Source organism: Syngnathus floridae, chromosome 2, assembly GCF_059516105.1.
Source record: "Syngnathus floridae isolate MCC-2025c chromosome 2, RoL_Sflo_1.0, whole genome shotgun sequence".
Classification (NCBI taxonomy): Eukaryota; Metazoa; Chordata; class Actinopteri; order Syngnathiformes; family Syngnathidae; genus Syngnathus; species Syngnathus floridae.
In genome coordinates, this window is record NC_142414.1 from 18,686,377 (window position 1) to 18,698,338 (window position 11,962).

Here is an 11,962-nt window from a genome sequence, read left to right on the forward strand (position 1 = left end):
TTTTTATGCACTTGTTAGAAAGTCAAAGACAAAAACAACCACTCAAATAAACGTAAACAATGAGTCTGTATCAATTTGTACTACTGAATGCTAGTTAGATAAAGGTCATTAAAACAATATTTGTTTTCTATAAACATATGTCAAGTGTGTGAGAAAGACCAGGAACTAATAGACAGAGTTGTTATTGTGTAACAGAATTTGTGAGATATTTTTTATAACAACATCAAGTAAACATATATAACATATACATGACAAGAGGACAACTTATGGTCAAATGTTCCACCTGGCAGCACATTGAAAATTGTTTTTTTTTTATTGCATATATGTTTTCAAATAGTGGATAAAGTTCAATACTGTACAGCCATTGATGTTTCTTCCTTGAGTCACATTAAGATTGGTTTGTATTATTATTATTATTATTCTTGCTTGACCCATTTGGTGAATATTACTGTAGATTATTAAAGCGAAGTGCTTTTCCTTTGTGTGCCTGGTGCTCACTGAGCCAATGTATAGCGTTTGTATTGCAGCACATTATATCTATATATTTCGGCAAGACATGTTGAGTAAACTACAAATCTACTTTTCATCCAGTGAAATGAAAATGGTCGCCAACAAAACATCTACTAATGTACTTTGGGCTCACACATGCTCTTTGTTATACTGTTCCTCAGCTGGGCGAGCTTTCACAAAATGCTCGTCTTTTTCTTCATCCTGGCAGTGTTCAGCTGAATATACTCATTGATTGTACCATTGTATGTATGTGGCTTTTAAACTAGTTATCAATGCCTGCTGTCTGTCTGGCTGCTTTGAGGGGTGGAGGAGGGGCTGCTTCTTTCACATTGCTCCTTCTTTACTGTGTACAGTATCTCATGAAAAAAAATGCTTCAGATTTTATTCCCACGACAAAGCTGTAATGCTTCATTCAAACCTTCCACATGTTATATTCACCATTATCATCAGGTTAACTGATTTGACATTATTGAAGCTCGATGTGAAATAGGAGGAAGCTGACTCACTCACTCAACCTGCTTCTGCAAAAACTCCTCCTCATGTAACTGTGAAAAAGTTGGAGGTTGCCCTTCCCCCACCCCCACATGGTGCCTTAAGAAGAAGAAAAAAGAAGAGGAAGAGGATCAAGCAGCATCGCTTTAAAAGGTAGTTTACACCAACTTGAATGAAAAGTTTAAGAAAAGTTGTCAACACACACTTTGGGACAATGCATTTAAACATGTCGTTTATGATTTCTGCAAATACGCCAAAGTTGACTGTATGGAGCAGCGATGGGTGTGTGTGTATTTGAGCAGATACAAATCAAACGTGATTAGTTGCTCGTTCGCAGCTGATGAATATTGTGTCGTCAACATGGCAACGAGCACTGTGACTCAATTGCAAGTTTATGAAAAAAATCATAATAAATTGCACGATCCAAAGTTCTTGCAGTTATCTGTTTTACTTTCATCTCAGCTGTTCGTTGCAACCACGTGACATCAGTCTCCTTCAGAGGGAGGACGCGCGTGCGCGTGAGGTTAGGTTAGGAAAGGAGGAGGAGGAAGGGAAGGAGGGGGGAGTGTCGTGCACGCGCCTCATCTTCTCCCCAACGGCTGACTAAAATGATTGAACAATTTGTTGGGGGCGGAAAGGTGAGCCGAGCAAGACAGAGGGCATCAAAGTAAACTTTGAAAAGATCACCCCTCGACAAAGGTTAAAAAAACTCAACAAAAACTTGAGAAGTCGGTGCTATTAAACCGGAAACGGGAGAGGAGAGTGCTTCGGTTATTGTCTCTTCCTTCTCAAAAAAGACAACTTGTTAAGTCGTTGTTTGGAGCCTGAACGCACCACAGATACGCCCAAAGTAAGTAAACGTACTGCAAAAAAGTTTGTCTTTTGTAATGTATGTGAGATGCATTGGATTCAGGAAACATTACAGCGTGTTGCACACCACAGATAGATAATAGAAACGTAATAGGACGTTTCTTAACAAACGTTTATTCCTAGGACTCGAATACCGAATAAAACGTAACAATGAAGACATCTAGGGCAGCTTCCCATTGAAGAAGATGGCTATAAAGTGAAGTGCGCACACTAAAGTGTGTGTGTGTGTGTGTGTGTGAGTGTGAGAGAGACAGTTGCAGTGTTGTTCACCTTGGACGTGCAATAAGAATAAGGAACAATACGAATTTGTTCGCTCTTTCTTGGGGGGGGGGTATTATTGTGAAACGCATGATGTGAATGAATCTGGTAATATGAATTATGTGCGCTTTTCAACGGGTTTTGCTTCAAATTGGTGACGTCATACCTTAATTGAAACATCACTGGGTAAGTGACACTGGGTAAATTTTGAAGAACCATCCAAGACTCTGCATTAGTTTGTAAGTTTTTACATGACCCCCACCCAGCAGTCATCAGAAGTGGCTCATATTCAATATCTCCACTTAGGTCGAAAAAGTACAGATGCTTGTCTACAAAAAAGACTGGTAAAAGTATTTCTGGTTCAATGCTTGTACTTAAGATAAACAAGAACGTACACTCTGAAATGTAATTAAGCACAAAAATAAAACGGAATCTTTACTGCTCTATTATAAACAATGCGAATTCTGATAACTTTGAATAATAAAAAAAAACATGCACTTACAAGATTTCCCTTTTATGAACCTACATACATAAAGCCAATGATAACAACTGAACAAAATACACGGACACCCTGTCCTTTCATCTGCTAACTCCTGAAGATTTGGGTCAATCAATCAAACCAACCATCAATCAATCAAGCTCTCCAGGACAGTCAATTGCCATTGAAATGCAAAAAAAGTAACAACACTTTTTTGACAAAGGAGTCGTAAATACTGATCAGTTTTCAAATGTTGAGAGTAAATGTACAAAGCCGTCAGAAAAAGAAATGCAATACTCAAGTAAAGTTTGCATACCTGAAAAATCTGCATTGATTACGACAGTAACTTATGTATGCTTTGTTGCTTCCTACTACTGGCGGTCATTTTTAATCACTACATCAATCAAACACAGCTCGCAGGCTCAGATATAACAAAACAGAACTGATTCCTGCTACATTTTGTAGAGGTTTGTTGCCATGGCCCAAACAAGAAGCCTGACATTTAATTTCCACACTCCAGAATTGTAGTGAACTGGAACGTAGTCTGCGGACTAGCAGGAATTAAAAATGCGGTTGTGTATTTTTATGTATTTATTTATTTATTTATTTAATTTTCCATGACCCTTGTGAGGATAAGCGGTTCAGATTATATTTTTTATTTATGGAAAGGGGCTCAACTAGTATGTTCTACACCCACAGTTTCTGATCAACTATCTAATTTGATTGGTTTGGACCACATTAGAACATAAAAACAAAGCGGAATCCCCTGTTTTGTGAAAGGTTAGTTTGCAAAAGCTGTGCACTAATGGGTGGTAATTTCACTCATTTGACTGGGCATGGCAAATTAATAATAGAATTATAACTTGCAGGTTTAGGTTAGATGACGTCACTGGAATTGGCATTCTGTTTACAAAACAACAAAATAAAACAAACAAAATAAAGTGAGCTCCTAGTAACACCAGTATAAGTATGGCGTGTAAACTATTTCAAATACACATGGTGTATATGCAAAAACAAACAAAAGACTTATATATATGTGTACTGAATATTTTATCAATGAAGTGTACTAATAACAAATTCACCTATAGTAATTAAACATGTTTACATAAATCTTATATATATTTACACTATATTTTTGAACCAATTCACACAAATGATGCTAACCAGCTTAAATAAAAAGAAAGAAGAAAAGAAACTTAATAAAGGATGAGCTATACTGTATGATGACACTGGTGTCTTGGTGCTATGAAAAAATGAGCCTGTTAACTTCCTCAAACTTTATGTTCAAATTCTTTTTCCTCTTATGCTCTTCTCTTCACTCTGTTAAAGCTGCCACAAAAGCAAAGAAAAAGTGCAAAAGACTCCAAGTTTAGTGTGAGTTTTTAGTTTCTTCAAGAAATTCTGGTCACAAGTCAATGATGACTGCAGAAGTTCCACTGTAAATTTCTAAAAAAAAAAAAAAAAGTGTGACACACAAAAGCATGTGTGAGAATAACACGTTTCATTGTGATGCGTTACAGTAAGTATTGTGTTTACAATGCTTACACTATAACTGGCTGGTCCAGTTACTCCACCTTTGGGTCAGACTGACATTAAAGTCAAATTACAAGTGGAGGAATTGAGCAAATCGATATTGTGCGCTTTCATCCAAGCCTGGCCATTGCTTTTAATGTGTCTGTTTAGTTAAATGTAAACCTTAGTCTGGTTTTAGTCATATTTTGGTTAAAAAAAAATCTCAAGCATCATTTTTTGTCATTAGCATAAATAATGCATACCAAATTTCAAATCCATGTTATCCAAGTGGCCTCAAATTGGACACAATCAGTTTTGTCTGAACTCGATTGCTATAAAGCTACATTTCCTGTTTCACGACATTACGTGGTAATTATTCTTCATCTTTGAGCTAAGCCTCAGGAGACTCTGTTCTTTATGCTTGCAGATTCCCAGCCATCTTTAATGCATTGTTGCTCCATCCCACAATGCCAACTCAGTTTCTGCTGCCGTTTGTGGAGAGCCCGGAGGGACTCACCCAAGACAGCTTGACTAGCAACAGCGCCAGCATCCCGGAATCTGGCTCAAGCATGACTCCTCACGTCACCTACCTCTCAAAGACCGTGGCACAATGCGGAGCGAATGATTCGCCATCTTGCATGTTCTGCGACAAGACGTTCACTCACCAAGATGAGGTGGGGCAACACGTTCTCACCCAGCACCCCACCACATTCTTTGAGCCGGCCGTGCTCAGAATTGAAGCGGAATTTCGGATCCCGGGGCAGAGACCCCGGACCAAACCAGGCAGCCTGGCGCCGGACAAAGAGCAAGTCCACACCTGTATCGTGTGTGGCCTGGTGTCGCAGGATGCCAGCGAGCTGGAGACCCACCTGAGGAAGCACAAGGACTACTTCACCTATTGCTGTAATGTGTGTGGACGGCGGTTCAGAGAGCCCTGGTTCCTCAAAAACCACATGAAGATGCACGGGAAGTCCGGGACCAAGAGCAAGGCCCTGCAAGACCAGGAGGGCCCTGTCACTGTCAACGGCGTGGTTCAAGAGCCTGTGTCAACGCCTGTGGTCACCGCCTACAAAATGTGCATGGTTTGCGGGTTTTTCTTTCCAGACCACAGCAGCTTGGTCGAACATAGTAAAGTACACAACCGAGACGTGGGGCCTGCCAAAGATGAACAACACTCTGACGACACTGGGACTGAACCTCTGACCCAACAGAGTTTTTTTCACAGCCTCAATCTCAAGCCTCGTCCCGCAGGCAAGTCTTTGCGACCCGAAAGAACGTCAAAATGGATTCCTCAGCTGGATCCCTATAACACATTTCAGGCCTGGCAATTGGCCACAAGAGGTAAGATTGCAGTTGGTCCTATTGCAAGGAAAGAGATGGGCCCGGAGGCCAGCACAGACAATGAGGACTGCAGCTCTGATAAGGAACAGATGAGCGCTTCCGGGTCTGATGGAGACAAAACTACCAAAGTGGTTCTAGGCAGAGAGCTCAGATCGCAGCAGCAGCAGCAGGCCGTGGCAGCGAGCCGAGAACCACGACTACCACCGCGGAGATCCCTGATGCAAAAGAACAAAGAGACTAAGAGGCCCACCACTTGTGAGGAATGCCAGCGAAGCTTCAAGACCTACCACCAGTTAGTACTTCACTCCAGGGTACACAAGCGTGAGGGAGGCGGAGGAGAGAGCCCCACCTTGCCCACTGACGGAACGTGGGCCAGAGCAGGTTCAGCAGCCTGCGTCGAGGGCGGGACCGAGGAAGGCTTTGACGCAGGTATTCATCCATCTTTTTCATTTTAGTTGATCACACCTTAATTTAAAGACCAGAACAACTGTAAAAAGATTGCTGCCTTATCTCGGCTGCATTTCTCCCATGTACCTTGGCCTTTATGTTTCTGTCTATTTGGAGATCTGAGGTCTTTGAGCACTGTTGATTTCTGTTCCTGTGTTCTCTTGTTTAAGGCGAGGATGGACTCTACCAATCGAAAGAGCGATCGACACACTGCAGCTACTGTGGCAAATCATTTCGCTCAAGCTATTACCTAACAGTGCACCTCAGAACTCACACAGGTACATTCAGCCCACTTGAATTGTTACAATTGAAATGTGAAATGTTTTCTCGTAGGAAATCACCTGTTTCACGGACAAAATTTCGCCATCAATAAACCGTAAACATTACAACAGTACTTAGAACATTTTTAACAATCAAACAAGTATGAAATTATAAGTCAAGAACTTTTGCTGGTAAGATATTAAAACCAAAATTTTTTCAACCTAAAGTTTGATATTGAGTAAGGGACGCTGAAGTAAAAATGGCCTTTTTTTTTTATTATTTGACTTACTATCTGCTACAGGGATGTAGGTACCACTTTAAATGGAAATAACTTCAATTTCTGGTTTCGATCTTAAAGGGGAAGTCAACTACAATTATAAGAAAAGGCGTTGTAAAATCTTTCTGTACATTTATAGAAGTGCTCCGTTCATAGTTGTTACCTTCCTTCCTTTTGTGTCAGGTGAAAAACCCTACAGGTGCATTTACTGTGACTATGCTGCCGCCCAGAGGACATCGCTGAAATATCACCTGGAACGACGCCACAAGGACAAACCTTATGTGGAGATCCCAAGCAAACCCGTTATTCCTGTGCCTTCACCAAGTGAGAGGAAAGCAAGTTCAGCAGTGAAAAAATCCAAACTTTGGTTTCCTGAGGCCAAGGGAGAACCGCTGGATAAATTGCAAAGCCTTGTCGGCGAGCTCCACAACGTGGCTGTGCAGAACGAGCATGAAAAAGTAATTGCTGATGCAGCTTTCAACGGAACTGAGAACGTGACCATAAAGTGCCCTGTAGCTGTTAATCTGAAGGTGGAAAAGGAGGAGATAAAAGACGACAAGTGTGAGGCCCCATTAAATCTGTCCTTAAAAGTGTCTCTTTCCGTCCCCGCCAGCAGACAACCCAGAAATGCATTAATTCCTTCTGTGTGTTCATTCTGCACATATAAAACCATCTACCCGGAGGTTCTGATTATGCACAAAAGGCTGACTCACAAAGATAAATGTGGTGGTGCAAGAAAGAATACTTTGGGCAAGCAGAAGCGCTTCACAGGCTGCCCACCTGCGCTCCAAGGAAAAGACGTCAGCCCGCTCGCTATGATTGACAGGCGCCATCCTCGCCGAACCAAGTCCCCACCCCCAGCCTCTCCACCGACAAAACCAAAACCCAAAGAAACGACGCCTCCCAAGCTGATCCGTGCACCTCCTTATGCCGGTCCGCACCAGAGAAAGCGCTTCGGGCACAACCGGGCGTCGCAGTCGGACCGGGAGTCTGCTCGCTTAACCGAGCAGGCGAGGAAATCCAGCCCGGCGGGCGCGTACCACTCCGAGCAGCCAAACACCTTCACCAAAGTGGCGGCCGCCGAGAGGAGTTTCCCTGAGAGAAGTGCGGCCATGTGGCAGTCTGATGCCGCTCACCTGTTCCTGCCCAGCCAGTTCGGGAACCTGCCCCAAATTGGTGAGCCGCCCAGCAAGAGATTAAAGCAAATGAAACCTGCAGGGGGTGCGGACGTGGGTTTCAAACGACCACCACCGGGTAATGGACGAACCAATCTGCGTGTCCAAGGGAGTGTTGTTTATACTTTGCCGCAAGCCCCGCGTGCACCTGCGGACATCTTGGCTCCAATCAAGAGCGCGGCCTTCGGAGAAGGTTTGGATCCCGACTGGAACAACCTCCTGCGTGCCTGCGCTCCCAACACCCTGGCATCTCTTTACCGCGGCATCCTGGGGAATCCAAGTCACATGGAGCTGGCTCATCCAAGAGCAGGTACGTTGTTTAGCTGCTCTGGGGTGGGCTAACGGGAATTGGGTTTTGGTCACATGTTGTGGAGCTAACATGGCAGATATCTTCCTCAGGAGGCAGGAGTGTGCTGTTCCAACACTTCCCCACTGTACCCATCCCGCCCAGGAGAGAGCCCCCAGCACCCATCCCAAATCACCATGGGACCTCCGATAAGACAACATAAAAGGTCAACGCACGCTAAAGGACTTATGCAATCTTTCTGCACATCTGACACAATTGGGTCCTTTTGAGAATGTGAAATCATAATCATTTGCTGCTACCTTATTTTCAGGACTGTTGGATGTTTTGTTGTTGTTTTTTAGGGCTGAAAAAAATGTGTACCAGAAAATTCCTTTTTGAGCCACACTAATGTTGATCAGAGTTTACCACATAACATTTGTGCATCTTTTTAGCACATAAAAATAATATCCGGGGAGCCTTTGATGTACGAAATACTGTTGCTGCTATATGTTCATCAGCAAAGCCCCTCTCCTCAAGCACTGACCAGTGAGTTTCTTTTGTCAAACGTTTGATTGGAGTAGAATTACATGGTACATCAAGCGCCCCCCTAGTGGTCAGCACAGTTTGGGTGGTACTGTTCGTCAAATGGTCCTCAGATTTGGTGGTTATTAATAGTGCTGTACGTTGTTGTTCCATGGCACATTTTCAGTTTTTCAAGTCTTGCACATTTTTGAAAGTATTTAATTTCATATATTATTTGTTCATCCTGCCTTGATATCTTCAACTACATACTATCAGAATCAATATGTCAATGTGAATAAAATATCTCAGGCAAATCAGATTTACAATCTGATCTGACACCATAAATTGAGATTAAGTTATTTTGTTTTTTCTTTCACAACTTGCGTAATTAAATGAAATATATTGTTTGAGATTTGTATAACATGTTTGAATAAAAACATGAGAGGCAAAGAGTTGCATGTCAGTTATTGCTGTGTCATTGGTTATAGTGACCATACAGTCAGGACTGCCATTGACACAACCACATATAATAACTTCTTAAAATAAAAATACAGGCTCTTTTTTAAACTTGTCTCTTATTTTTATCTCTATCTACGTATCTATCTGCATGTTTAATCATAATGAAACATTTTTTTGATAACGTGATGAAATCCTCCCTATATACAATACAGTACAATGAGTGCATCACCTGCACAGACATGACATTTAGGGTTGTTGTATTTTATTGAACTCAACAGTGGCCGTATAAATCTGCCGCTAGAGGGCAATATTTACTAAGTACAGTTCTGTATAAAATTCCATGGGCCTGCAGGCCAACACCGTGAAGAACCACGTTGTCCAGGTTTTTTTTTTTTTTTTTAATAGATAATTGATTTTATTTTGTTTACAATAATACAAATTGATTGTCCCTATGACATGTTGTAGTCCCTCCTAAAGAGTTAAGTCATCCAATGTTGATCATTTGGCTTAAAACGATACCTGTCAGACTGTCAAGACGTTTCCCCATGACGTCAGACTTTTGGTACGACCAGTGCAGTCACGTCAGGGTGATTGACAATACAAGCAAAATGGCTTGAATGATGACTTCAGCTGCATGCGACCGCACTTTGACTGAGCGAAAGGTCTACTATCGAAAAAATGTTGCATGACACAAAATGTTGCATGACAAAAAAGGCTGGCCGTAATTTACATTTAAGAAGATACTGTAAACCAGGGGTGGAACTACGTGGTGGCTAGACTTGGCCAGCACCACCTCTGGATGAATCTTTTGTAAACTGATTTTACTGGCATTTCCGCATGGATGCAGTATAGATACCTTGATAGTCCGTCACAACACAATTACATTAATTGCAGATTTTAAGAATGCATTTACAATCGATTTGCAGTCAAATACAGTAAAGTTTAGAGTTGTGAATTATCACAGATATTTTTGTCATTGTGCTTTTTAGATATGGTTTGAACAAATGAGACATCGATCTCCGTATGCAAAATGGCGTTTGCTGTCATTACAATTGATCATTGTAATTGACTATTAGCTAGAAAATCAAATGAAATGGAAGTAAACTACAAGATAATTGCAATTTTTAATCAAACAGGGTAGCAAGTCAGCCATTATGTTTTGCTAAATTCCTCCAATGTAACTCAAGCACTCACTTGTAAGAAATCAGCTTCTATAGATCTGATGGTGGTGGTTTGGTTACCTTAAAAAGTGGTAACTCCTGGTCTATATTAGGCAGTCTTGGTGTGCGGACAGAAAATTTGAAAATGTATCGGCAATATATAGCCCCGTTCCTTTTTGTTGTTGTTGTTTGGAGGGGGGGTTTGCAGGTGGTAGGTATTTTTGATTGACATGTATCTGGTGACATTTTGCTGCCCATTCAAATTTTGGCAGGGTTAGGGGTAGTCTCACCCTTGTTAACACAAGGTACATATTCCACCATTGTTTCAGCTAGCTCTTGAAGCCCACGTAAAAAGTGTGCCTTCAATTGCGAATGATTGACATCTTGTCAATCGCACTTTCGGTCTCGTTTTTCTAATGTATTATAGTTTATAGTTTTTTAACAAAACATGGTGCAAACTTCCTTCTTAATTAAAAATATAAGTAATGTACTGTATATCAGAGACCCCCCCCCCCAAAAAAAGCACTGCTGAACAGAACAACAGATTCCATCAAGGCTGAGCATCGTGTAAACAACAAAAGGCTGTGGCCAATTTCAGCACAGTGATACTTTCAAGTTTGGGCTTTTTTGTTTTTTCTTGACCCCCACCCCCTTCCTCTCCTTTGAGTAGACCACATCTGTTTGCTGTCTGCTCCCCTGGGCCAGCACTGTGTAATCTATTGCATTAGCTCACATTAGTGCATATTGCCCATGGGCCTCGGTAATCACGAACGCAAAATGAGCATTTCACTTAGCATCACCCTCATATTCCCCCGCACTGCGCAAACACGCGGGGCTCGTCGCAAGTCGACAAAAGCTTATGACATCCGTCCGCCGACTCTCCGTCTCTGAGTCCGCCAGGGTATGTTTTATTTAGTTATTTTTATTTTAAATGATTGATTCTACTATAAGCAGCCAAAGATATTCTGAATTCCGCCCTGGGTTTATTTGCAGAAGTACTAGAACATCAGGAAACAACAGATTGTGCCATGCCAGATCTTTACCTCCATCTTAAGACCCGACACAAAGACAGCATGACAGGCCCTCCTTTCACAATCATCATAATCATAAACCTTAATTAGTGTATTTCTGCAAATAGTGGCTGTTCAGTTACTGAACTGCAGATGGGAAGGAAGCCTTTATTTCTACTAACACATGTTTGAAATACCGCTATATTACAAATTATATCGCAAGGAGACAAAATAAAATGTCAGTTTCAATAGCATCACATACTGGTCACGTCAAAGTCAACTGGAACATTCAAAGAAATCAATTCCCCTATTGTGCCTTGTTGAGTGCTGCTGTTTTGGCTAGCAGCAGAGTTCAAATGAGCTCAGCAGTTGAACTATTTTGTCTTTGTGAGTGGATAATAGTGTCAATAAACTCAAATAATTGCACATTTCCTGACAGAAAAACAGGCATCAATTTGAGGGGGAGCACATTTATCTTAAGTGGATGGAGCAAGTATGTAATTAGGGCAGAGCATCAATTTGATGACCACACTTTTAAGAAACGGTAACTCATCAAGTGTGATGGCATATAGCAGCCGTCTGCGTTTCCAGAGCGAAAACAATTTCATCACACGGGAATGTAGCACCTGAGGTCCTTCTCAAGTCACTTTGGTCACTTTTGAGTTTGGACCCATCGGAGTGCACCGTTCCACAGACAAATGGCTTTTCACTCTGGCGTTAGTATAGTACCCCCTTGTGCGAGGTCTCAGCTGAGGTACGCACACGTTTTGAAAGCCAAGGAAATGTTCTGTCTTCTTCCTCTCAACTCTTGTGATCGTCAAAGCGCCGCTTTCATCACTCCTAATTGTTGCCTCCAGATTGTCAACTTGCATGAATTAGCAATTGGGCCAAGAAAAGCCAGTCG

General features: G+C 41.8%; 1 protein-coding gene across 2 annotated transcripts; it reads left to right on the plus strand.

Moving 5' to 3' along the window:
* The first annotated feature begins 1,049 nt into the window (after window positions 1-1,049).
* On the plus strand, window positions 1,050-8,879 carry znf217 (zinc finger protein 217). Of its 2 annotated transcripts, none has more exons than XM_088370054.1 (5): window positions 1,050-1,155; window positions 4,548-5,890; window positions 6,079-6,186; window positions 6,630-7,931; window positions 8,021-8,879. In XM_088370054.1, the coding sequence occupies exons 2-5, from the start codon at window positions 4,588-4,590 to the stop codon at window positions 8,128-8,130; spliced, it is 2,823 nt and encodes a 940-aa protein (XP_088226180.1). In that variant the 5' UTR covers window positions 1,050-1,155; window positions 4,548-4,587; the 3' UTR covers window positions 8,131-8,879. The 2 variants fall into 2 exon arrangements, with proteins under 2 accessions (XP_088226180.1, XP_088226179.1); XM_088370053.1 differs by lacking the exon at window positions 1,050-1,155 and adding an exon at window positions 1,531-1,852.
* Window positions 8,880-11,962: the final 3,083 nt, after the last annotated feature.

Excerpts from the sequence above, each read along its gene's own strand:
- znf217 (XM_088370054.1), top strand. The coding sequence starts at position 4,588 with ATGCCAACTCAGTTTCTGCTGCCGTTTGTGGAGAGCCCGGAGGGACTC. Across the intron at positions 5,891-6,078 it reads CGAGGAAGGCTTTGACGCAG|GCGAGGATGGACTCTACCAA; the intron begins GTATTCATCCAT and ends CTCTTGTTTAAG. Across the intron at positions 6,187-6,629 it reads GCACCTCAGAACTCACACAG|GTGAAAAACCCTACAGGTGC; the intron begins GTACATTCAGCC and ends CTTTTGTGTCAG.